Raw genomic sequence first — 26392 nt, forward strand, 5'->3', positions numbered from 1 at the left:
TCAAGCATTAATTCATGGTTTTTACTAAGCGGTATCAGTATGTTGTTACTTCGGCATCATTTAGAAACGTGTATTACAATTTAATCACGGTAAAATATGTTCATTTTGTTGTAGTTGTAGCTCCCGAGCCAGCGCGTCTTGTTTGAATAATGCGAGTAAACACAGCTGGCAGCAGCGGTGAAACTCGAGCGATTAGAGCGAAGTCGCGTCCGGTGTGAACGCAGCATGACAACGACCCCTGATAGATCTCGCGAGAATGTGTATAAATATAGATACATTTTCATAACAAAACAATAGGGTTACTATAGACAAGTTTACGCGCCAAAACACGGGTAGCGCCATGACACTACACAAATGCACTTCATTTCCGCCGGAAGTCTTTTGCACAGCGTCTGTCGGTGTAAACCGATGTAAACAGTCAGACGGGCACTGGTGTAAACACAGCGATTTCGATGCTAACAGTGATGCTAGCTTGGGAACACGATTCTACTTCTTTGACTGGAGATGGCGTTACTCTCCCCCACCCGAATTCAGTGCAAAACTGGGAGGATAACATGACGACGTGGCCCAGCATAAAACCAAAATAAACTGCCTTATTTAGGTCATGCCCACAGGAGCCAACAGTTGTCTGTTGTTTACATAATGCACAATTTACATGATCTCTTTATGCTGTGCAATATATCATATGTGCCTGTACTGTTTGAGTGAAAATAAAGTTTGATGTAATTTAATTTCATTATTGCATTATTGCATTTCATATGTTCCTTAGAGTGCTACAATTTCTTTTAACACAGTTCATCATTCATATTAAGCTCATACTGTACATAAATAACACTGAATTAATTAATTGTTGAGAGGAAACTAAAGAAATGGCTTCAACAAGAAAGATCACATGTTTAATCCTAACAGGTATTACAAATTAAAATATAAAAGCAGCCCACACAATTACATCACAATGAAAATATTCATATATAATATTAAAAAATACAATGCATGCAGTATTTGTTGTGTTTATCTGTATTTAATGAACAACATGGCTGGGTGCTGGGTGCTGGTTTGTGGTCGTAGCACTCTCTATCTAACCACTCGTTCAGGTGCTTTCTCGAGTGATTGCAACCAACTACCGCACACGTAGTTCCCGAACCACTTTTCTTCATGTTGTAATTGTTATATCCTCTTTGTCTCTGCGATATCAGTGCTTTGTCGGCACAACGGAGCTAGCTATCAAAACAAACCCAGTCCGCCAAAACGGAAGTGCATTGCATCGAAGGGAGGAGTTCAGGATGTAGAGCGGAAACGGCTCAATAACTTGTGTATAGCAATGGTAAATCATTGTTAATAATTATTGTGAGGAATCATTAACATTAACATGTGATCAGACAGTCCTTCACATACAGTAAATTAATATGTATTCTGATTATTATTAATAATAATATTATCATTAAAGGTGAACCGTGCAATTATGTTATTCAGGAAGTTTGTATCAAACAAGTAGCCCTTCGTATTACTCAGTACCCTTGAAGTAGCCCTCGGTGACAAAAAGGTTGGTGACCCCTGGGTCATAGTGACGTAACAGCTCCACACACACACACACACACACACACACACACACACACACACACACACACACACACACACACACACACACACACACACACACACACACACATACACACACACTCAGCCTTATCTTTTCTCATCTTTTCTCAGCCGGGGAGATCCTAAGTGTGTGCTCCCGCGGTATCTCGCTGTCTCGCAGACCCCACGCAGCAACCAGGAAACGACACCAGTAATCCAGCTCACACTGTCCGCTCCTCGAGCCTCAAAGGGCGGAGCAGCGAACCCCGCAACGTCCCGCCAACAGGGCACCTAGACCCCACGCAGCATTCTCATCTGTTTTTCATTACTGGTGTCATGTTCTGGTTGCTAACAAACACCATTGTAACACATAAACACTGATGTTCCGCTGTAACGGTGGTGGACTCATCAGAACAGAGTGGGCGAGCTGACCAATCAGAGCACAGAGGGCTCATAGGGAGGGGGGTCAGGAGTTCCAACAAGCCGTTTAGGACAGAGAGTGAATACACATACTATGCAGAGATGCTGTATGAGAAACCAATGTGAGTTTGGAGCATCGAACAATATAAATCTATTGTAGTAGACCTCAACAATGGAATTATGATCAGTAGAAACGGCCATGTCGTGGGACCTTTAAGTGAAAGTAGGCTGTCTAGTCTACATTTAAACGGTCTTACAGAAAGCAGAGGGCACTGACTGATTACAATCTTCTCTTAAAAAGTAAAATCAATAAACACAAATGTTGGTGGCAGTCAGTCAGCCTACAAAAAGGATACAATATTACAATTATTCAACGTTTTATGCAAAGGTTCCAACAATATGTGTCCAAAGGTTTATCCTATTTGAACCTGGAAAACATCAATAGGCTTTGTTTTCTGACCATAGGCCTATCACCAATCTTTATAAAAACATTATCACACAGAAAAGCCTAAATGTATGTGATTCTTGGGTAGACCCGAAAACGAATTCAGCCGACCTTTCACCTCCACTTAATTAAATGCACGGTTGCAAGATAAAAATGTGAGTTAATTGATTTAGAGAAACATTTTAAGTTGCAAAAATTAATTTATAAGTTGTGTTGACGTAATAATGTTGGTAATTACATCAACTTAATATTGTGTGTAATTTGAACTCGGATTTCTGCGTTAATTGACTTAAAACAAAATTCAAGTTGTAGTAAGTAATGCAATTGGAAGGATTTCAAGTCCACTCCCACTTAACATGCCTGGACAAGTTCCGACAGTTAAGACAAATAGAAATACACAAAGGACATTTTAAGGTGAGTGTCATCTTTTGTCATTCAAATACAGTAGCCTTGTAGTTGCACTGTATTAGGCAAATTGCTGTTTGGCCTAAATTAGCATCCTTTGAACTGTGAATAGTTCTGTGAGAGGGTACAAAGTAGTAGAGGCTACTGTGAGTGTAAAAATACTTTGGTTACTATTGTGATATCGCTTTTTATTAAAAAATGAATCTCGGTGAAGCAGATCAAGGACATGCTTCTTGAGGTAGGATCGTTATTTAGAGTTGTCATTGAAATGCAAGTTGTTGGCAGTCGCCCATTCAGAATATATTAATTTAGGTAATTTCTCTTTTATTCCTTTTTCAAAAATAGCACAATACAATTGAAGTATGCAGAGAACTATAGCCATCCGCTGCCTTGTCGTGTACGTTGGAGAAAAGGAAGAGGACCTTTTCATGGAGTTTTGCGACGTAATTCAAAATCTTGAAATAAAATAAAATCCATACAGAGTGTAAAAACACAGGACAACAGCACTGCTCTCTGTCAGTTATATTTTGAAGCATATTGCACTTTTGGCCACACCCCAATCAATAATATCTTAGCAACGTTCAGCATGGATAGGTGTTGACAGCAATGGCATGGGGAAAGGATTGTGTAATATTTGAAAAATGGCTTCTGCTCTTCACTTAACCAGTTCAAATATTGTATAGAACCTGCAAAAAAGATGAGAAGACACACTAAAACTTGCACGGTTGTGATTGACCAAATTTCTCCACATGCATTCAAACACTATAGGCAAAGTACTCAAAACCACCTCTGTGTATCTTCAGGACCACATTGCCATCATGACACACACATGCAGACTCAATAGGTGAAAACAATACCAGTGTTGCTTTAGCAGCTGGTAATAATGGCTTTGAATTAGCTAAGAGTGACAGTTTAAAATGCAATTACCTAATTCATTATCTCTTATGCGCTAAGCTATTATTTAATGTGCTTCAAAAGGACATGAATATCGCCTTCATCAGTGACCGGTCCACCCCAGGATCTGACCATACGATGGCAACCATCATGGTCGAGGGAAACAAATGAATGAGCAAGCATTCTGCGTTAAATGTGTTCATACTGTTTGAAATAATGACTGTCGGCAGTGTAAACATTTTTGTTACATATTTTGTCAAATTGATGTGTGTGATCTGCAGATTGGTGGCAATTGAGAGTTTGTTTCTGTAGTTTTTTTTTTTTTTTACAGATTTTATATATTTGGCACTGGTTTTAAATATGCAAAGGCCTCTAACTTCGATGTGATGGCAGCATTTATTTGCTGTGTGCCCATTTCCCATGATAATATGGCTAATGTGTTTATTTATTATTTGTGGGGCAATTTAAATTTGTGATTTAAATGAAGCTCAGCACAAGTTCTTTCAGGAAGACTGGGTGTATGTACATTCACTCCACAGCTGCATATATAATCAGCTCATCACAGGCGTTCTCTTTAACCTATTACATTTCACCTCATTCTCCAGCAGCCAATCAACGTGCTGCAGCCAAACTATAAAATGGTTCTCCCCTCTCCTGCAGTCAGCTGTGATTTCAGGTGTTCATGCACCTTATCATATGGCATGTGTCAATAAATGTTCAAACAAAATGAATTCTCTCCTGATTGAAACATCATGTGTTGAAATAAACAACTGCAGTTCAAAATAAAAAGTGAATTGCCTAATATTTTTGTTGTGGAATCAATTCATTTCTTTCTTTAAAAGGCAAAAACATGAAAAAGCTAAGAAAAAAAACTATTGAATACAATATATTTGGAGCAACTTAATTTATAAATGGTTGTCAACTTAAAAACGTGTGTTCACAATGATGGTAATTAAGTACATACAACTTAAAATTCCTTTTAAATCATACGGTAAAACAAGTTGGAACAACTTCATTTTTGGAGTAATCAACTTAAAAACTTGTATCCCGAATGAGGGTAATTAAGTACATACAACTTAAAATTCCTTTTAAATCATGTGGTAAAACTAGTCGGAACAACTTAATCTTTTGAGTAATCAACTTCAAAACTTGTGTTTATGCTACCAATTATTAAGTAAGTGGTAATTAAAAACACCTCTGATTGTAGAGGAAAAGCCTTCTCCCCTAACTCAAATAACTTTGTTGCTTTAAGACAATTTCATTCGAAGTTGTCTTAACTCAATAAATATCGATGCAAACTGTTGCGTTGATTTTCTTTGTTGAGCCAAGGCATTTGTTTTTAGAGTGTACAGGATTTTTCTTTTTATTCAAAACTGATATTTACCTCTGAAGACAATTTATTAATTTATTTTTCTTTAGTATTCGGTACAAGCTTTAATGATTTATATTTAAGTATAAATCTAATAACATTGGATGCTCAGGTGTAACCAATAATCGATTGATTGATTGATTGACTGATTGATTGATTGATTGATTGATTGATTGGGTTCGATTCTGATTGTTCGATGCTGGACAAGGTTGGACTTCGGAAAATGTGAAATTTGTTCAAAGTAAGGACAGCATGCAACTTTTTTTCCCCATTCAACTTGAAGACAGTCATGCATTTTGAAGATTACAACTTGATGAGAAGGCTTTTCACCACGTGAGTTAGTCATAAGGCATGCAACCTAGAAGCCAGCTAGCTAATTTGAGTGGTTGCTGTTTCAAGCTGGTTGCAGAAAATAGCTTGACTTACAATACATTTCCAAAGCTGTCACGTTTTGTTTTCTCTCAAGCAAGAAAAACGTTTTGAAGTACATGTACGTTACAACAACAAAAAAAGTATTATTAAGTGTCACCTTTGTTAAGTAAGGAATGTTAGAAGTACATATAAATACAGTACAAAGCCTACAGCACTGAACATGTGGCATTAGCAGCTGCATTCAATAACCAATCAATTAAACTAAGACGGAACAGAAGTATCCCCTCGACAGGGACTTACATGTTTGATTGTATTATTATCCTAATCAACAATAATTAAAAGATTGAATATAACCTTCATTTTACTTAAATTTGGTATTCAGCAGGGACTTTATTTTGAAACTTCGGACCGGTAAATTATGTCTCATTGTGTCTAACTTGACTCGTGGTCGACAGTGAGCTGAGTTGGTGAACAGTGTGGATCAGAGTCGCATTGGGGACTAGTGAGCTTTTCATTCAGCTGTCCGGAGGAGAGCTGTGGAGCCAGGGAACATATGATCTGAGAAGGTATAACTACTATTTATTCACCCTATGTTCACATCTGCAAAAGTAGCTTTTAGACCTTTTCTCTCCAGGTAATGCTGCTCCGTTCTCCTGACCGCGCAACGTGCATAGCTCACCTGTGCTCATTTCAATTAACCAATCTTCCACTTTTATCCACAAAACATAAAGTGGGTTTGGTATTGATATGTTGTCTTCTATGATTTTTCTCAACATCGGATGGGTGCGTTGTTTGAGCCTGAAAGAACCTATGCAACTACTTAGTAGTAATCATTAGTATTGTCAAAAGGCTAATTTTGAGGCATGCCACAGTGTAAAAACTTGTGAATTGTAGGTGCCTAAGGGAATATTTAATGCATATTGTAGATATTTTTCTTCAGGTACACTGAGGTAGGGCTAGTCTCACTCTCAACACACCTTATAACCCTAACTCAGTTGTATTACAACAACCAGAACCTGTCTTAACACTGGCATGCTGAAAATGCAGAATGTGAATGCAGAACTTGTTCGAACCAGGGGTATATTGGTAAATCCGTCGACATGTATTGTGTTTTTACTGGCATTGATCAGATCCAGGTGTTAGATCGCTTATATGGTCACAGTTTTGTTGCTTGTTGCACCTTCAATCTTCTGCAGGGATTTTTGTGCTTTATGTGTGATGCATCCATGGAAACACTGAGAGTGAGATCTTTTTATGCACTTCGTATACTAATGTGTTAAATTCACTACTTTATGTGCCTTATCTTGTTGAGCAAGTCGTTTGTTAACGTCCAAAAATGGCAAATAATTGTTTTTCATAATAGATCTTGACTTGTGCATCTAAAAGGGAACACTTACAGAAGTAGCCAAACAGATGTTATTTGGAAAACCAGAGATTTTTGCAGTTACAAAAACTGTAGAAAATTGGAAAATTTGCAAGAGATTTGATGGGAGGGACAGGGTCATATGATGTAAGTGAACTTGTCTGTATATCATCAAAGGATGGCTTAACCTATGGATGTCTATTCATATTTTCTTTCTCTAATTTTACAAATCCATACCTGCTAAAACCACATGCTATTTTTGTGCGACAGAGATTTGAATCCTTTCTCACGGTGTTTAAATCCCTTTAGCTTTCTCTGTGCTCCTCTCTCACACCCCCTTCTCCCACAATACCCCTCACACTTTCTCTTTTTCTTCAATTTCTACTCCTCAAATCCTTGTACTTCCTTATTTGACTAACTGTTTCCTTCAAATTATTTTACCTGTGTCTCATCCTCCTGTCCTTTGCCCTGCTTTCTCCTCACTCATCTGTCTTTCTCATACTTGTTTTTACTTCTCCAGGTGTGTCGTGCCCTCCTGTCTGCTGCTTCCAGGATGCATTTCTCAGTCGGACTAAGTCTCTGCCTGCTAGGCTTCGCTCTTGTCTCTCTGTTTCCTCAGCCAGCGCGGGGTCAAGGTAAGTACATCCACTAGCCTGCTTTCCACTCTAGAGGCCAACAGGGTCAACAAGGCTAACAGGGGGGTTTAGCACACAGCTAATCAGGACCACACATTTGCTAAACAGGGCTAACCCTGGGGTTTCGTAATGGTTTCCCACAGGACAGTGGCACCATCAATAGCTAGAAACTGGGCTAGCTGACACATAAGCTACCTTAAATGAGGATAACTGGAGTTTTTCATTAAAGGGCTATGCAAGGCTTTATACATTTGTTGCAAGTGCCATATGGGAATAACAGAAATGGTTTTTCTCATTAAGATGTTTTAGCGGTTGTCTCAATGATGTCTTTATCATAAACAGTTTTATTCAACAACAGCAACAACCAAGGGCTTTAACTTTGAGGCAAAGCAAAGCTTTCTACCATCGAGGTTAACAGGACTTCCTATGGTTTCCCATTATGGTTTCTTAGGGTTTCACCTTTTTGCTGTCAGGGACAACAATGTATACATTTTTAGCTTGACAATAAAGATTGATCTAATTGCTCACGTGATAAACCTCAGTTTGGCCCTGTGGTGTAAATGCAGGTCTCACCCTTTGCACTCACTGTTTCATTCAGCAGGAAACATTCTTAACTACACTCTGTGGCGATAATGATGTGCAACTTTGCTCCAAAGACATCATTTTAAATTATTATTTTTTATTTTAATTAACCTTTCAATGTGCATTTGCCCTCATGTGTCTGTCTCAAAGGGAAAAGCCTCAAGCCAAAATCATAATGATGGTTAGACAAGCTGCTTTTCTGTGCACAGTCTTTCATATCTGTAATTAATCTGCACATGTGTATTCTAATTGTCTTGGGAAGTGTTGAAAGGGCATTCTAATGGGTGATGTCTTTGGTACTCAGGTTACAGATTTGACAAAAAAAACTATTGTTTAATTTAATTTGAAGCAGTTTTTTTCAAATTCACAGCATTTGTGTTTTATATATATATATATCTACTTCATTATCTATAACATGAGGATGAAGACAACACGTTCTTCCTCTATTTATGGGTTTCTCCTTTTTCTTCTGTTGGCAATCCATGTGCTGACATTCTCTCACCCTCTTAACTCAGTTAACTTATTCAGCAATTAACACGTAACCTCCCTCATTATCTCAGAGATACAGGTCTCATTTCATATGATCCTTTTTCTTAAGACTTTTTCTCTAGGACCGCTTATGATTGATATTCTTGTCCCTAACTGTGCTATGTGATATTTTCCCTTCTCTTTACAAGACCTGATTGTGGAATTGAGAGGTATTGTATCTGTTTCAATCTTAATGGTTGTGTAAGATAATGTGTAAGAAAATAGAACAGATTAAAAGATTTATGTTTTGCTTCAAGAACAATTAAACACTTATGTTACACCCAAACACATTTAGCATCTGCCAACTTTTCAAAGGTTGTTGGCAGTGATGAAGTTAAAACAAGGCTAAATCTGCTCTATACTGCAGTGAGAGCCACAGCCTGCTGACACAGTGCCATAACCATAACGTCTGTGGATAGGCTGACACTGGGCCATACCATAATACCAGATTTGGGCTTTCAAAAGTCAGCATGCAAGCTTTCAGACAGTGAGGGTTTTACCATGTGTCTGATGCACGGTGACATTGTTTTGTTCTACAACGTAAACAACTTCAGTATATATCCTACTGGTGAATGTCTTAAGCTTGATTTTTAAAAACTGCGGTTGCTAACAAGTGGCTAAATGAGATTCCTAAAGGTCATCACGCCAACTTCAGTCTTTAACTTAGCGGTGCATGCACAGCGATGAGACTATGACGTAGCCTAATTTAAGCATTTTAAGTCTGGCAATTGTATTGAAACTTAAAAAGAGATAACAATCGTGTTATTGTGCAATTTTTGCAATTATCTGAAATCAAATGGAAAAATCCCATTGCTTTTTGTCGACGGTGCCCTTGCGTTGCAAACTTCTTGGTCGGCCTACAAAATATGTCATCACTGCACCACTGTAATATGTATGTTTTATCGTTTTTAAGTTTTTCTGTCTTGGAATACTTGGCATAATTCAAATATTATCATCATCCTTTTTTCATAACGAATGCTGTTGATATATTGTGATTTTAAAAAGGTGTCTATTATCATCTGGCCGGGGACAATAGCTGGAAATTAGCCATGCTGGCTAAAGCTGCCCCATTTACTGTTTTTTGTGACAGTTGATCAATGGGGACTGTCCACGACACTATAAACAAATAAACTAAACTAAACAATAGTTTCGACTGTCAATATTAGATTGACAGTTGTGTTACAGTGCAACATTAGGGTTCTTGGATACTATGAAAGCAAGGCCTTTTTTTGCTCAGTGTGATTTTTGTGGTCGGCACCCCTTGCTCTCTGAAAAAGATTTATAATTTCATGTAGCCCCAGGTGACATTTATTTTTGTTTTCGTCAAACCAACACTCTAAAACGTAAAGATTATTTTTGTATCACCTAAGACCAATATAAGCATTAAATACCCCCAATTGAGACACCGCTGAAAAAAATGACCTTAGCGACTGTAAAATATTTTTGTTTTTTTAGGTAGAGCGACTATTAAATAATTGAGCAATCATTTCAGTTCAAAGTGATATCCTCAAAGAGATGTTTACCAGTTAGTCTGCAATAATTGGCCCAGTAAAAGCACAGCCTGGCATTTTAGGCTCGATAACAAAAAGGACACTTGCTAGATGTTGTCCAGAGTTTGAACTGAAAGCCAGCACAGCATTCCTCAGTGGAGAGGCCATAGTGTGCGAGCCTCGGCTACACCAGTGACCCAGGAAGAGCTGAGGAGTTACGCTCAGCTTCAGCTTCCACTGAGAAACTCCTTCGCTCTGTGACTTTCTGCGAGTTAGATCAGGTGAAAATTATTTCAGCAAATAAAATGGAACTTGAAAAGCAGGCAGATAAATGTACTTCCTGCTGGTCTATTACCATGAGCTCAGAGATGTGAAAGAGATAAACGTTCTACTTTATTTTGGCGTTTAACCAAGTTTCCATGTGCTACATAGAAAGATTCTTAAGGCTATCATTAAATAATGACTTAATGTCCTAGATTACCCTCTTACCCAACACCTGTCAAGAAATCCTGATTTACTATAAAAGGTTCAAGGTCAAAGAATGAATTTGGTGGCTCAGGCTTCGTCGAGGCTTCTCATGTTCTCCTTGCCTGCAGAAATAATAAAAAAGTATCGACAGGTTTCTGTAGCCTCTAGGGAAACGGGCAAGAAGAATGTGGGTAAATGTCACTGTAGGTTTTACTTTTACAGTATGTTTCATTCAGAAAAAACATTCCATTGAAGATAATCCGATTTTTCGGCCACTTTAGCAAAATCGACAACAAATGACATAGAAATATATACATTTTGTGGCTAGAATGACTACAAAAGATATACTGTTCTGTGGAATTAAATGTTGTAATGCTCTGTGTAGCATCTTTACTTGGCAATGACAACATGTAATTACATTAAAAAGTATTTCAGTAAAGACATTACACTTCAAAGCCTCCTACTTGCAAACACAAGTTCGACCATTTGATATCCTTCACTCTGTTGCGTCCTATCTACCCATAATGTTCCCTGGATTCTCCTGTTCTCATAAATAATTGAAAACCCAAAATCTGTGCGTCTGACTTTCCGCACAAATCCTGCTGGGTGTTACGGACACCTCTCCAACTCTCTGCAGGAGTCGGCTCTGCTGTTTGCACACAATTCTCCATAAAAAATAGGTGAGATTTAAGTTCTCATCTCTACAGCCTGGGCCTTTTGTCTTCTCCCGGCTGTTTGCTCAGAATCTAATACTTGTCTCTGTGTGAGAATACAATCTCCGTGAGTGAGTGAGTGAGTGAGTGTGTGTGTGTGTGTGTGTGTGTGTGTGTGTGTGTGTGTGTGTGTGTGTGTGTGTGTGTGTGTGTGTGTGTGTGTGTGTGTGTGTGTGTGTGTGTGTGTGTGTGTGTGTGTGTGTGTGTGTGTGTGTGTGTGTGTGTGTGTGTGTGTGTGTGTGTGTGTGTGTGTGTGTGTGTGTGTGTGTGTGTGTGTGTGTGTGTGTGTGTGTGTGTGTGTGTGTGTGTGTGTGTGTGTGTGTGTGTGTGTGTGTGTGTGTGTGTGTGTGTGTGTGTGTGTGTGTACAACCACATCGATGGATGTTCATGTGCACGGACCAGGAGATAGTTTCCTCCCGTTGCGGTCTGACATACATAATTCATAGTACAGACAACACACAATCAACACATTTCAACTAGACTACAAAGAGAGGTGCAAAATCTGCTTCTCAAATCATTTGGGATTTGAGCAGCTCTCTCCAGAAGAGAGAATGTCCTTTGTTTCCGAGACAGAGAGCTAAAGCCTGAGCCGAAATCCCATGCAGCCCGCATTCTCATTCCCAGGTTGGTGCGACCATCGGTACAGTATTCCTTACATGTGTTTGTATATACAAATATTGCCTGCTGTGGAATGCGCCGGCTTCACGTTCTCTCCATTGAAATCAGGATTATTATGAACTCAAGTTTCTTTGCATACCTACATGAGTAGAATTCTGCAGATAATGCCCAAAAAAAAGGGCGGTTCACCCAAAACGCTGCAGAGGTGTTTGATGATAGGTCTTATCGGCTTGTCTAAATCCTCTATTGTGGAGAAAGCTGAAGGGAGGTGGATAAATCAGTTCGGAACAAGCTACAGGAAACGGCCCCTTTATCTTCAGTTTCGTGTCGTTTGCAACAAAGCTGTATTTATACATTGGGAGGAACATTACAGATAACTAATCTGTTCAAACATCCACACACTATGTTACCATGTGTCATGTTGAGAGACATCTTACAGTATATGCTTCATTTAGTCACAAACAGCAGTAGAGTAGTGCAGGAATGAGTGCTAAAACTTGGAAATGAACAAAATACACATAACAGCAAATATATACATATCAATACATATAAATGTTGTTAATCTGTGGAGATTATCTTTCTAAACAAAACATGTAATTATCATTTTTGTTATCATGTACATTTGTGTAAATATTTCGAAAACAAGGAAAATCTCACGTGGAGGGACCCATTTTTTAAAGGAATGAGATTAGCAAAAAATGTGCTTACTGCACCACTCCATACAAGTTCCTTCCAAAAAAGTCAGTTTTAGTCAATATGTTTTTTTCTTTTTCGTTTTGGGTGAACCATCCTTCTCTTATTTTTTGTGCATGACAGCATCAGAGCTGTAGGTATTTAAAGAAGTCAGCGGCAGCAGATTGCTCACCTCAAAATGAGGACACAAACAAAGGAACTAGTTTATGGGTTTCATATTTTACTTTACATCCCTGGGCTTTTTTTTATATAGTTACCAAATTAGATTGGGGAGTGTGTGGCTTCTAGGTACATTATTATGATCTGGGATTTGGCTCTGCCGGTGTGAGATGGGGTTTTGCGGTTGTCAACCATGGAAATGTGTTTTGGCATTGCAGTGCTTTACAATGGCTCTTTCCCAGTGTGTTTTAATGTGAAAACGCAACAATACTGCTTAGGAGCTTAGTGAAATGTGATCCCACTCCCGAGCACAATGACTAAAGTTCCTCTAGTGCTGTTGCCTTTTCTGAGGGTTTATACACAGGTTGAGGCCATTGTAAAGTGTATTTGGATAGTGTGCAGCTCAGTGGATCCAGTCACTGTGTGTTGTACATCTAAACACTCCTGCTGAGGACAGGAGAGGAATAGTAAACAGATGCTATTCCAGTGCCTTTCCCTTTGGTGCTCTTTGTTCTTTTCCTCCTTGCAGTTAAAAGGAAGTCACATTCACTCCTTTTTCTCATCCTCATCTTACCCCTGATGACAATTTCAAAGCACAGAAATGCAGAAAAAAAAGAAAGGGAAGAAAATGAGATCAGGACAGGGAGGGATCAGATAGAGGGAAAGACGGACGAGGAGACGGAGATGAAGAGCGAAGATGAAAATAAGGAAAGGATACAGAGAGAAAGGTGGGGGGTAGGCCTCTAGGCGGCTGGCAAGGCCAACAACTAATCAGGAGGAGAGGCAGGGGCGTCGCTTTGATGCAGGCGGTAAGTGGAACACAGAAGAAGACCTGTCGTATCCCCACAGAGACGAGCGCAGTAAGGGCTCGTCAATAGATGAGGAAGATGAGGAGGAGGATGGGACTGTGCTTTTTAATATGACATCTGTGCAAGCTAATCTCTCTGATGTGTATCCTCCCGCTTGGATGAGATACAGTTCATCCTTATTTTTTTTCCTTTTTCTTTTTCTAACAGTTTAAAAATCCAGATGGAGCGCTTGCCTCTATGCTGCCATAACTCTGGAGGGAGTTCAATCTAACTTAACTCAGTCACAGTTGTGTTTTTTGCTTAACGGGTGAGAGAGCGCGTGAGGTAAAACAGAAGGAGTGCAGATTCTGTGAAACCTGCAGATCTGTAAAACCTCATGAGCAGTGATGCTCTAAAGCATGAATGGACATTTACTTTTAAACACAACATCTGTTCAGAGGAGCAGAACATCAGAGTTGTATCTTTTAAAATGATCTTTCTACTATCAACCCTTGACTGACAAAATTGAACTCCATCCATTGTTATGGATGTAATCCACTAATACGCTCTGATAACAGTAGTTTTTCTAATAATGAGAGAAAAGTATTTGTGGTATGGACTGTGCATGACATGGATCTTTAATTGATTCATACATCATTCAAATATTTTCAGTATTTGTAATGACACTTAAAGTGTAAAGTTGTTTATGTTGAGTTTTTTTCTCTGTACAGTTTCATCGCCACGGAGATTTCGTGCCAAAATCCAGAGTCCCACCAAGCTGCATGTGTCGTGGAAAGAGCCTAAAGGACAGTTTGACAGCTACAAGGTCCTTTACACCACAGAGCCAGGTAAGATCCACCATTGACCTGGAGAGTAGTCTTACAAAAAGATGGGGTCTGTTCATGTGTATCAAACTGCATACTTCTGTACTTAAATGGGCTATTTTGAGTGTGTCCCAATGCAAAGTTTGACAACATGTAGTGCACTATAAGTACGCAGATGGTGCACTCATAAAGGTTAAGAAGTTTTCTGTTGAATGCTGGACACTTCTTGCACTCAATTGACCGCCATCTTGGCTACTTCACCGGCCATGATTGCAGTTATTTTTGGCAAACACAGAACTATACAAAATACTATACTGGTAACTTATGGGGGTCAAAAAGGAGCAACCAGTGATATTATAGGGTTAATTGAGCAGTCTTTATTGATTTGGTACCAAAAAGATTGTTGCTAGCTAGATATCTCACAGAGATTGTCGGTGTACGCTTTGAGACAAAGCTACCCAGGCAAAATAAACGCCATGTGTTGTGTTCACATTGCACCCAACGCATTGTACTAAAGGAAATAACCAAATTGAGACACAGAATCTCAGAAAGTTTGCGCCACTGGAATTCTAGCATGAATCTCCTCAAAACAGTGGGAGTTTTGTTTTCACTTAAAACTGTGTTGTTGTGAAAGTTCTCTAAAAAAGGAAAATGTTTTGTTGTAATTTTGGACTCAGATCCACCTCAGCGTGAGGATTTGTTGAGATTTATAACAGGGATTCAGATGTGGCATGTCTGGTTCTTTATTAGTAGGTGTTGGGTTATACTTTCTATCAAGTATTTGGGGTGCTCCCAAAAACAACATGTATTTCATTAGATTTCCTCAAATTTCAAAAGTGACTTTCTTCAATAGCCTTTTCCAATTTGGCCAATGTGTTTAGTGACAGTTGACATCAAACCCTGCCAATGCAAACCCTTAGTCTTCATCAATGATTACATCGCAATGAACAAGCTGCAAAGCTCAGAACACCAGAATATTTAACCAAAATGGCCAAAGTACTCCTTTCCAGCCTTATCTTTCTGCAGAAAGCGTCTCGTTTAAACTTAATTTGGTCATGGAAACCTGACGAGGAGTTCTGTCCAGTCGTGCCTGGTGTTCACACAGTTCCCCACACTCACACCTGGAAGCTGAGCAGCGCAAACTCTGTGATGGATTGGTTTTATAGTGCCTCGCTCAAGGGCTTCTCAGTAGTGATTGCCACAGGATAATGCTTCCTTAAGAAGATGCTCCGTCACTATTTGGAGTTATAACTTGCAGCCAGATGACACTACTCGGGTTTATTTGTAAAATGACAAACAGAATTAAGGTAAATCAAATTTCTTTCCATTCACAAACCATATTGACCATGTGGCGGCGTTTATCTTTGTCTTATGGGACAAAAATTCTAGTTATGCACAAAGGAGCACAGTTGTTAAACCTCTCGCCCCAAGGGAGAAGAAATCGACCTTTTTTACGTGTCTTTCACCTGCATGCTGCTTCATAATTCAGAAAGAGACACGTAACTACATAGGATTGGATGGAACTGATGCCGAGCTGTTCAGGAGCTCCCTGTAGAAACCTGCAGCACACACCTTGGGATTTATTGATTCAACAAGTTTGAGAAAATACTTCAGTGTAGTGTTGATGGGAATATAAGTTATTTTGTAAGTGATTGGATTCATTTAAAGTGTCATTTAGAGTGGGGTTACAAGTGGATGAGTAGAATAATACTTTTCTTCAAGTATTCTCAAAGTATACCCTTCTGACATTGGATTTTAACACACTCAAATCGACGTTTATTGGGTTGCGGTTAAATATGACTGTTTCCCCTTGGCTAGCTTCTTTAGGAGGGATATCATACTAAACCAGTCTCTCTAAATACAAAAAGTTCCTAGCAAGGGTACTTAGCGCTAGTCACTTATCAGACCTTCAGCCTATGGCATTTTACTCTGCATGATGCAGCCTAGAGGATAGCTAGCCTTACTCACAGCGATAGTAATTGACAGCAGCACTAAGTAAAAACTCTCACGGTTAACGAAAACAAGCAGACATAAATAATAGATAAAATATTCAGTATCTTATGTCAAAAGGGGGTCCCGTTTGTAATGGTAGTGGAAACCCTGTAAGAATCATCTTTAGTTCAAGCAACTACATTTCAAAAGATTTTATTCAAATCCAATCCATGTACCGCACACACAGTGAGATTTGATCCCTGCGTTGAACCCTTCCTAGTATAAGGAGCAGTGAGAAGCTATTTTATACACAGTGCAGGGGAACAGTGTGGGGTTCAGGGGCCTCAGGAGATGAGCAGGCACATCTCAAAGTACCAGTGAAATTTGGTCAAATGCGAGAATAGAACCTGCAACATCTTCGTTCCCAAGCCAAATCCTTCTGAAATGACCATAAAGTTTAAATAAATATAAGACAGTATAACCTTCATGAAAGTAGTATTCTTTAAAGGGGTGGCCTGCATCTGTTTTAGCCAGGTATACTGTACATAATATACTGGTAACTGAGTGTGAACTTAAACTACAATTCCTTGTAGGCTTGCACCATCACTGTCATTCTCGTTAACAGTACATCACCTCACTGAGGCACAATGAGACTGTTGTCTCTGTCTGTACTCTTCACAACATGGACATTATGTTCATTTTATTGCTGTAACAGATATAATCTGTGCGATAGAGATTGACTGTAATCATAGTTATAAAGTGATAATCACACGGGGTATTACTCTAATTGAATGACAGCAAGTGAAAAACAGATGCAGTGCAGATGTTTTTACGGTTTATGGATATGATGTAAAGCCATAAGCCTGCAATTTGTATTGTATTCTAATTATAGTGTGATTGGTTAAGCACATCAGGGGAGCTGTTACTGGATCCTGTATTGGAAGTAAAAATTAATGACTTTGTCACTCCTGTTACTTTATAATGTAATATTTAACCTCCAGCAAATAGGTTTTTATAATTTATAGAAAGAGAGGTGAACCTTCACAGTCTTAGTCCTCAAACATGATGTCTTGGTCACTAAGCAACCAGGTATACATGTTACTTTATATGACTGAATTGTTATATACTCAAAAAAAAAAAAAATGAAGCCCCAACAGAAGGATGCTGTTGGTACTGTATACATGTATATGTTTAGTGTTGGTACAGTTTGTTCTTCAAACAGCTGTTAAACATGAACATTTTCAGTTGGCCGTGACAGACACTGATTCATGTACCTATTGTTTTATTTGTATTTGTAAATCACTTGATTTCAAAGCTTGTACAATCTAATTTAGAACTCCAATCAGTTTCACTTCACAACACTGACAAGAACATGGTACAGCAACACTTCATCATGATCCAGGTTCATTTGAGTTATTGCTCATTTGCATACAGAAGTTAAAAATGGATGCAGAAAGAAGTTACCAAGGAGATAAAACACAAATTATACAGACAGTGTGTGTTTGTGCAAGCTCAATTTAGAGAAAGGGTTTGCTGTTGTTATAGGTATAGTTTGCCAATGTTTTTATTTCAGTCAACAGAGATGCACATACTGTATATGAAATGCTGTAGAAAATGGAATTGTCAGTATTCTTTACTATAATAAAGTATGCAATCAGCTCGATATGTATAGATCTGAATGGGTGTACAGTAGGGCTGCACGATTTGGGGAAATAATCTAATTGCGATTCTTCTGACAGATATTGCAATTCGATTTGCGATATTTGTTTTTAAGCGACCCAACGGAAGTTTATTGTAAAATGCGGCCATATCCCCGGCTAGGAAGGTCGTATCAACGTGCTCCCGTCTCTAGCACCCCCGCAGAGAAAGAACTAAACTTACATGAAACTTCCGTTGGGTTGCTTTAAAGTCAAGCTTCAGTTTAATATTCACCCTGTAATTGATGTAAAACATGTGATGGAGCATTACTAACCTGACTCAGATGCTTTGTTTCACCAAACCATCAGGAAACCTCCATTGGAAGCCATTTGGAAAGGGCAGGCACTTTCAAAAATACTTGGCAGGTGATTGGATCAATCTGTCTATCACCTTCTATCATGGTCCATTCCTGATTGGTTAACAATGGCTGGTACATGTGGAGCACAGCACTTCTGATTGGTGTGGATGACTGACACACAAGAAGAAGAATGATAATCGCATCATTTAAAATCGCGATTTCGATTTAAAATCGAGTAATCGAGTAATCGCCCTAGTGTACAGTCCATACCATCACAAGTTTCTTTTTTTAATCATGATGTTTTCCTACCTTTATTACTTTCCTTTCTTTCCTGCAAAGACCATTTTGGGAATAGTGCAGCTGCATGAACTGCTGCAAAACATGTCCTCTCGTCTTGTAACTGAAATGACTGAAAGCTTTAAGCATTCATTTTGTTTAGGACTTCCCAAAGTAAGGTGTGAGGCCCAGGAGGGGCCGTCTATGGGTTTGTGGAGGCACAGTTTATTTTCACTTTATCTTAATCACTAGAAACCAGATACTCAATACAATAAAGGATGATTATACTGTATAATAAGTAGAGTAAAGATGTTTGAATGGCTTAACATAGAGTATAATATCAAATGTACTTATTCAGAAATGTCTAACTTACACAACAAACGAAAGAAAGAAAGGAATATTTTATTTTCTAACACCTGTCTGCCTGTTTTATGACATCAGGGGCCGTATTCACAAAGCATTTTATCTTACCGCTAGGAGTGCTCCTAACTCGCGCTAAAACATTTTACGTAGGAGTTTTTTCTTAAAAGTTATTCACAAAGCCGCTGAGACCTACTCATACTAAGGATAAATCACTAAGAGTGAACTAAGAGTGACGCGCCGTTGCTATGGATTACGTCGATTCTCGTGCATGAGTTTAGAAGCGGTCAGTACGGTGATTGGTTGTTCAGAGCAGGCGGTCTCGGTGAAACTCATCCGCAACATCCCACAAACGAGCCCACTAAAACACCGAAAAACAAGGAAATAGCCTAGGCTAGAAATGTATTCCTATCAAATAGTTATGGACGGTGCAGTTAGCAGAATACACGCATGATGACAAGTTTGTGCAGACCACGATAATGACGTTGTATATGCACGTTAAAGAGAGAGAGCAAACAATAACAATACGTAAATTGCATTAAATCAAGGAGGCAATTAAAAGCACCCTGCAAACTATTATCCAATGAGCATATTTCCAGCACTTAAACACTTTCAATAACAGCCCATACCGCCGTTCAAGCCCCCCTATCATGATGAATGAAAACAATCTGCGTGTTGATGGAATGTACTTTCTTTCTATTGACGAACACGTCCTCATCTTTTGATGGTGCAATTATTTTTATGTGCGTCCCATCAATAGCACCGACCACACCGGGCATACCTGCAATTGCCATGAAGTTGGCTTTGATCCTGTATAGTTGTTGATTGTCCAAAGGAAACCGGATAAACTGTTGGATGATATGTGGTCTAGAGAGCGCGTTGATGGTTTGGTTTATGGCACGGCTGACTGATGGTTCCGATATTCCTAAATCGTCGGCATTGCAAAGTTGCATTTTCCCTGTTGCTAAATATCGTAGTGTTGCCAAACATTTTATTTCCGGACTAATCGGGTTATTCCTGTTAGTCGGGGATGTTATTGCATCCCGCACTAATTCCACAACAAGTTTGATACCCTCACGATTTAGCCTATATCTCTTGATCAATTCACAGTCTTCCATTGTCTCCAAAACATTTCGTCTCGCAGCCATTTTCAGATTCTTTGTGAATAGGTCTTACTGAGTTAGGAGTCCTCTCGAGGACTTTTAAGCTCTCCCAGACTTAGGTGCTACTTTTAGGCCTAAAATACTTTGTGAATTGCTCTTAGTGAATAAAATTAGGAGTCCTAAATTTAAGACTGACACGCCCATTATGTTTAGGAGTTTCTCCTAAATTCGCAAGTTAGGAGCTACTTTTAGCCCTAAGATCCTTTGTGAATACGGCCCCAGGTTTCATAGAGCCAAAACATTTCAAGTGCTACTCAACTGGCTTTAGATAAGCCAGTCCTTTATTAGTATATAAGTGCTCTGTTAGTAATAATATCGCTCGAAGTGGAGTCGAAAGAGATGAGTTTTCAGTCTGCGCCGGAACATGTGTAGGCTTTCTGCTGTCCTGATTTCAATGGGGAGCACATTCCACCATTTTGGAGCCAGGAAAGCAAACCCACGTGTTTTTGCTGATGGGAACTTGGGCCCCCCTCGCAGTGCGGGTGCAGCGAGCTGTTTGGCTGATGCAGAGCGGAGTGCACGCGCTGGGGTGTACAGTTTAACCATGTCCTGGATGTAGGAAGGGCCAGATCCATTCGCAGCATGGTACGCAAGTACCAGTGTCTTGAAGTGGATTCTAGCAGTTACTGGAAGCCAGTGAAGGGAGCGGCGTGGTGTGGGAGAATTTAGGAAGTTTGAAGACCAGACGAGCCGCTGCATTCTGGATGAGCTGCAGAGGTCGGATGGCACATGCAGGTAGACCAGCCAGGAGGGAGTTGCAGTAGTCTAGGCGTGAGATGACAAGAGTCTGCGTCGCTTTCTGGGTCAGGGGCGGATGTATGCTCCTGATGTTTCTTTCAAATCACTCAATGTAGTGCATTTCAATACTAAACCACCTGAAAGAAAGATCATCTGATTATAGTGAAGTAGCTAATACATTTAATTCATATAGTAGGCTACATCCTACAAAGACAATTGGGCTAGACCAGGGGCGGCTGTGGTTCATAATGTACATGGTGGTTCCAAACTGGAGAGTTGGTAGTTTAATCTCCAGCCTTTGCATTCATAATGGTGATGTGTCCGAATGTCTTTATTGTATATGTCAAAGCCCTCTGAAGGGTAAAAGAGTGGACAAGTGGTATATAAATGCAGTCTATATTCCCTTATTCCCATCTAGTTTAATCATGGGGTTGTCTATGTTTAGTATTTCCCGATGAAGAAATATTACACTGAACAAAAATATAAACGCAACACTTTTGTTTTTGCTCCCATTTTTCCTGAGATGAACTCAAAGATCTAAAACATTTTCTATATACACAAAATAACAATTTCTCTCAAATATTGTTCACAAATCTGAAAAAGTCTGTGATAGTGAGCACTTCTCCTTTGCCGAGATAATCCATCCCACCTCACAGGTGTGGCATATCAAGATGCTGATTAGACAGCATGATTATTGCACAGGTGTGCCTTAGGCTGGCCACAATAAAAGGCCACTCTGAAACGTGCAGTTTTTCTTTATTGGGGGGGTCTGGGGGGGTCCGAAAACCCTAGGGTTAAACCCTAACCCTAACATGTCACCCATCTCCTTCACATAGAGTTGATCAGGTTGTTGATTGTGGCCTGTGGAATGTTGGTCCACTCCTCTTCAATGGCTGTGCGAAGTTGCTGGATATTGGCAGGAACTGGAACACACTGTCGTATACGCCGATCCAGAGCATCCCAAACATGCTCAATGGGTGACATGTTAGGGTTAGGGTTAGGGTTAAACCTGACTGGTTTTCGGACCCCCCCAGACCCCCCCAATAAAGCAAAAATGCAAGTTTCAGAGTGGCCTTTTATTGTGGCCAGCCTAAGGCACACCTGTGCAATAATAATAATAATAATAATAATTATTATTATTATTATTATTATTATTATTACCTGTGCAATAATCATGCTGTCTAATCAGCATCTTGATATGCCACACCTGTGAGGTGGGATGGATTATCTCGGCAAAGGAGAAGTGCTCACTATCACAGACTTTTTCAGATTTGTGAACAATATTTGAGAGAAATGGTTATTTTGTGTATATAGAAAATGTTTTAGATCTTTGAGTTCATCTCATGAAAAATGGGAGCAAAAACAAAAGTGTTGCGTTTATATTTTTGTTCAGTGTAGATATATTTAAATACAATGTTATTGTGCATCTTTGTAAAAGAACCAGTACCACCTTTTTTTATTATCCTGAGAGATACAGGCTTTTATTATTAAAACAACTAAACTGTTTGATACACCTATCTATTGTGGCCTGAAGTTTGAAAGTGAAGTCAACCTCTGCCACAGTGCTGCTTTCAGCCAACGGCCAGGTAAACCTGTAGCTGGCGTTATGCCTTGGCCGTCTGTTTGATCACAGTAATGGAGAAAATGTCAGATAAGATGCAGTGAGCACAGGCAGCCGTCCCCTGACACTGCAGGGAGAGTGGAATGTATGGAGGGAATGACACAGGAATATAAAAAGAGGGGGATACTAGAGGGTTGGATAAAGGATGAAGCTGGAAACACATGGAGGAGAGGTAATGAAAAGACGGATGTTGAGTATAGATAATGAAAGGTGAAGCATGGGGAGACAGACAAAACCTGGTCATCTTCAGCTTTTATTGAAGAGCAAAATCATCTTTAATGGCCCCTGAGTTAAAGGTTTGTTGCTTTTGATGCATACATTTTGTATCATATAAACCTAGGGTGTTCCCTTCAACCATCGGGGAGCCTTTCTCCATTGTCACATGATGTCAATGCTTTTCCGTTTACAGTAACGAGCACTGAAGTCTCACATCTACTAGAAAGCTTTACTGCCTTTTTCATATTCTTCCATATCCAAATTGGCCTGACATTTTCACCAAAGCATGATGGCCTCTTTTCTGAGACATGCCCACGCAGCTCGCGTTGCAACATGTTGCCTTTGGGTACTGCTTAGTTTTGAAGAATCGAGAAAATGTGAAGGAATAACTGGAAATGCGGGGATGGCTCTGTGCCTTCTGGGCCGAGTGAGCGAGCTGAACGACGGGGTCCATCATCTTCAGCCTGTAGGCTTCGGGTATCAGCATGAGTGTAATGAATGTGGAAAAGCAGTGAAGGAGCGGTAGTTAGTTTTCTTAAATTGCGAGGAGTTTTTGTCTAACTCTGCTGCACTGCAAAAAACTGAAATGTTGACTTTAATTAAATGTGTTATGTCAACAGATTTCAAATAACTTTCACATTAGGTTAGTTGTCAGAAATAATATTAGGTTTAAATAAAAAATATTAGGTTCAACCTGCTTCAACTGTTCATTTAATAAAAGTCAACGGTTCAGTTTTTTCAGTGTTTTTTAGTTTCATCGAGCTTGTCTTTTCCAGGTTAAGGAGAAGACCTGGCTCATACTCTGTCATAGCTTAAGCAAATTCTGAAAGACAAAAACAAATGTAAGTGCCTGATTGTGAAGTGAACAAAACTATTTAATTATAAAACCTTTTTTTTTTTACCATTCAAGAGTTTAAGGAACCAAATGTGGTACGGACAGATAGGGATTTATCTGTTTGGATAAAAATAGGGTGTTTCTTTGCTGAAAAGTATTTTGTAGGAGCAGATAGTAGTAAATAGATCTTTGATTTTTTTAAATAAAGAAATTGGCTTCAATCTCTGTAAGATGTATTGATCCAAACCGAGACATGTGTTCTGCAGCAGCAGCAGAAGTCAAATAACTGAGCAGGAGGCAAAATGACCAATTCAATTTCATCACATACAAAAATCCCCAAGACGAAATAAGCACTTTTCTTTCATCACACACTCTTAAACTAATCTGAGTGTTTTTCTCTGATGATCTTGGAATTCTAATTCAATATCTGTAGACACGATATTTCTCTGAAATGCCATGAAATGGAAACCTACGCTTCTGAGTCAATCTGTAAACTGCTGACTTCTGCCAAACCTTCTGCTGCTATTACAGCAAAGCAAATTTGGCAGGATTAGAAAACCATATACTTAATTTGATTGATGTATGTGATTTTTTTATTTAAACTTATTGCGGTTTATTCTTAGTCTTAGTTTTTGATTTGTTTTTATATTTTCCCTCTGTTTTCTGCTGCAGTAATGACCTTTAACCTCAGGTGTTAATAAAGTCATTCTTTCCTCTCCTCAGTTTGTGATGCCAGAGGGCTTCCAAATGTTTCTTTTGTTTGTGTTACTTTCAAATATAACTGAGGACATTTTCACATATTTTGTAAATAGTTTGAAGTTATTTGAGAACTCAGAGAGGTGTACAGTAGATATATGTTTAGTTCAAGTGTAAAATGATAGTTTGGTATGGAGGTTTGAGAGACAGTTCAATAACTAAAGGTTATTAACAGCAGTAATCGTCTTTGCTGAAGGGTTGCACAATACATTGAGTCCCAACTTGCTCACATGTTTTAAATAACCTAAATATCAAGTATTATCCATTATTTAAAGGGATAATTCAAATGTTTTGAATTTAGTTCTGTCTGTTACTTTAATAATAATAATTCATGGTATTTATTTAAGCGCTTTACGTTTCATATTACATATATTAGACATACATTTAATAATGTTGACAACACCCAAAGGAGCAATTTAGGGGGAAGTGTCTTGCCCAAGGACCAACGGCCCGTCGACGAGGTCTCTATAGGAATGATACCCATCTAAACAAGGTTTAATCTACCTGTCTTTAAGGGTTATATACAAAATAATGTACTCATCCATAGTCAGTGTTTTAACTACAGTAGAATGCAGTTTAGAAAAGACTGAGAGGAGCAAAGCAAAGTCGTACTGTGGATGGGGGCAGCCATTTCTTTTTTCGTAGAAAGGAGCCAGTTGATGTGATTAGGCCACCTAGTAAGGATGCCAACGTGGCCGGCACTTAAGGGAGTTTTTCCATGCATGTTAAGCTGGGAGGAGAGTAAGAGGGGCACCAAGGGCCAGGTGGAGGAATGATATCTTCACGCTGGCCAGGGAGCACTTCAGAATCCCCCAGGCAGAGCTGGTCGATGTGCCCAGGGACAAGGGAAGATTGGGGCCCTCTCCTGGAACTGCTGGATCCTGGATGGATGGATGGATGGACAAAAGCCAAATTAATTGAAGCTTGGATCTAACCAAAGTGTCACAATAACATAAACTATAATAACCGATAGAGGCAGTGCTAGTTCAACAACTCCCTTGTAAAATGAACTTCAACATACAATCAGCACAAAGAGTTCAACAGTAATCAGTGACACAGAGCAGGTAGAACAACCTCTCAAAATGCAACAGCCACAGACTGAGCTGTACGGTTCCCAAAATGTGGGGACTGTCTTAATAATGTGTATATGATGAAGTTTCAATTAGAAAAACATTTGCAAGTGTGTGTTGAAAATTACAGTTTTTGTCCCTGTCGCGTAGGGCTTTCTGATGGCAATTAAAAGTGCTTAAGATGTAGCTTACACTTAAACTTGAAATGTATTAAATGTTGCTGCTGCCCTGTCCTTAACAGTACATTTCTTTGCTTCTGTCCATGTGCTTTTGTTTGATTCTCAAAACTGGGAGCGTGCAGACTGTCATCTAAGCAAGTTCAATTACCTGCTATGGATAAGTGCCTCATAAACCCCCACTTAAAAAGATAAAAACGATCCCTTTAAAGTCACTTACCTCAAAATATGCTTTGTAGTGTAGTACACGGTTGTCTTTTGTGTTGTTGTAGTAAGTAATGAGCAGGCTTGGCGTCTTGATCCACAACCCATTACATGTGAACGGTTGAATAAGAGGCGGGCTGCTCGTGCTACCTGATATGACCATTTTAAGCCACTGACCCGCTGTGTAAAAAAAATCATTACGTTCTAAATAACATTTCACAGACCAGAGTTATCAAAGCAATTGGCAAGAGCCTTTTGGTTGTTCGTTACAGTTGAAGTATGTACAGCAGATGGTCATTCATGCACCTGAAGATGTATGTCTGCCATCAGCATGAGTCAGAAGTCAAACTGTCATGTGCTTCAAGAAATGCATAACTCTGGGGTCTCATGTTTCTCTATGCAGATACAGTTGATTTGGCACAAGCAGATTTAGGCGACGCTCATCATCTTGAGAGAATAAAGTTATGTATGAATGTGCTGGATAACCAAGAAAATGACTTCCTGAGTTCTGCATAGTTAACGATAAGAAACAACAAATGCTGATTCAAAGCTACATTTGGCTGAAAACCATTGACCTATTTACACAATTATTTGTAGTGTTAATCCTAAGGTTAATGTCTTGTCTTTACCTCCTGCTCTCAGAGATAATTCAGTATTCTGACTCATTTCTCCTGTCGGAGCAAAATATGTGGAACTCATTGGCCA

The 26392-nt window shown here is 39.2% G+C and overlaps 1 protein-coding gene across 2 annotated transcripts in view; it reads left to right on the forward strand.

Annotated features, from left to right (window-relative positions):
* Window positions 1-5936: 5936 nt before the first annotated feature.
* Window positions 5937-26392, forward strand: part of col14a1b (collagen, type XIV, alpha 1b) — a 219327-nt gene continuing 198871 nt past the window's right edge. For both annotated transcript variants that reach the window (XM_079654484.1, XM_079654485.1), the window contains exons 1-3: window positions 5937-6049; window positions 7367-7481; window positions 14252-14368. In XM_079654484.1, the coding sequence (XP_079510610.1) occupies window positions 7400-7481; window positions 14252-14368 (199 nt within the window). In that variant the 5' untranslated portion in view covers window positions 5937-6049; window positions 7367-7399. The remainder of the gene's footprint in view (window positions 6050-7366; window positions 7482-14251; window positions 14369-26392) is intronic.

Source organism: Notothenia rossii, assembly GCF_949606895.1.
Source record: "Notothenia rossii genome assembly, chromosome: 10".
Classification (NCBI taxonomy): Eukaryota; Metazoa; Chordata; class Actinopteri; order Perciformes; family Nototheniidae; genus Notothenia; species Notothenia rossii.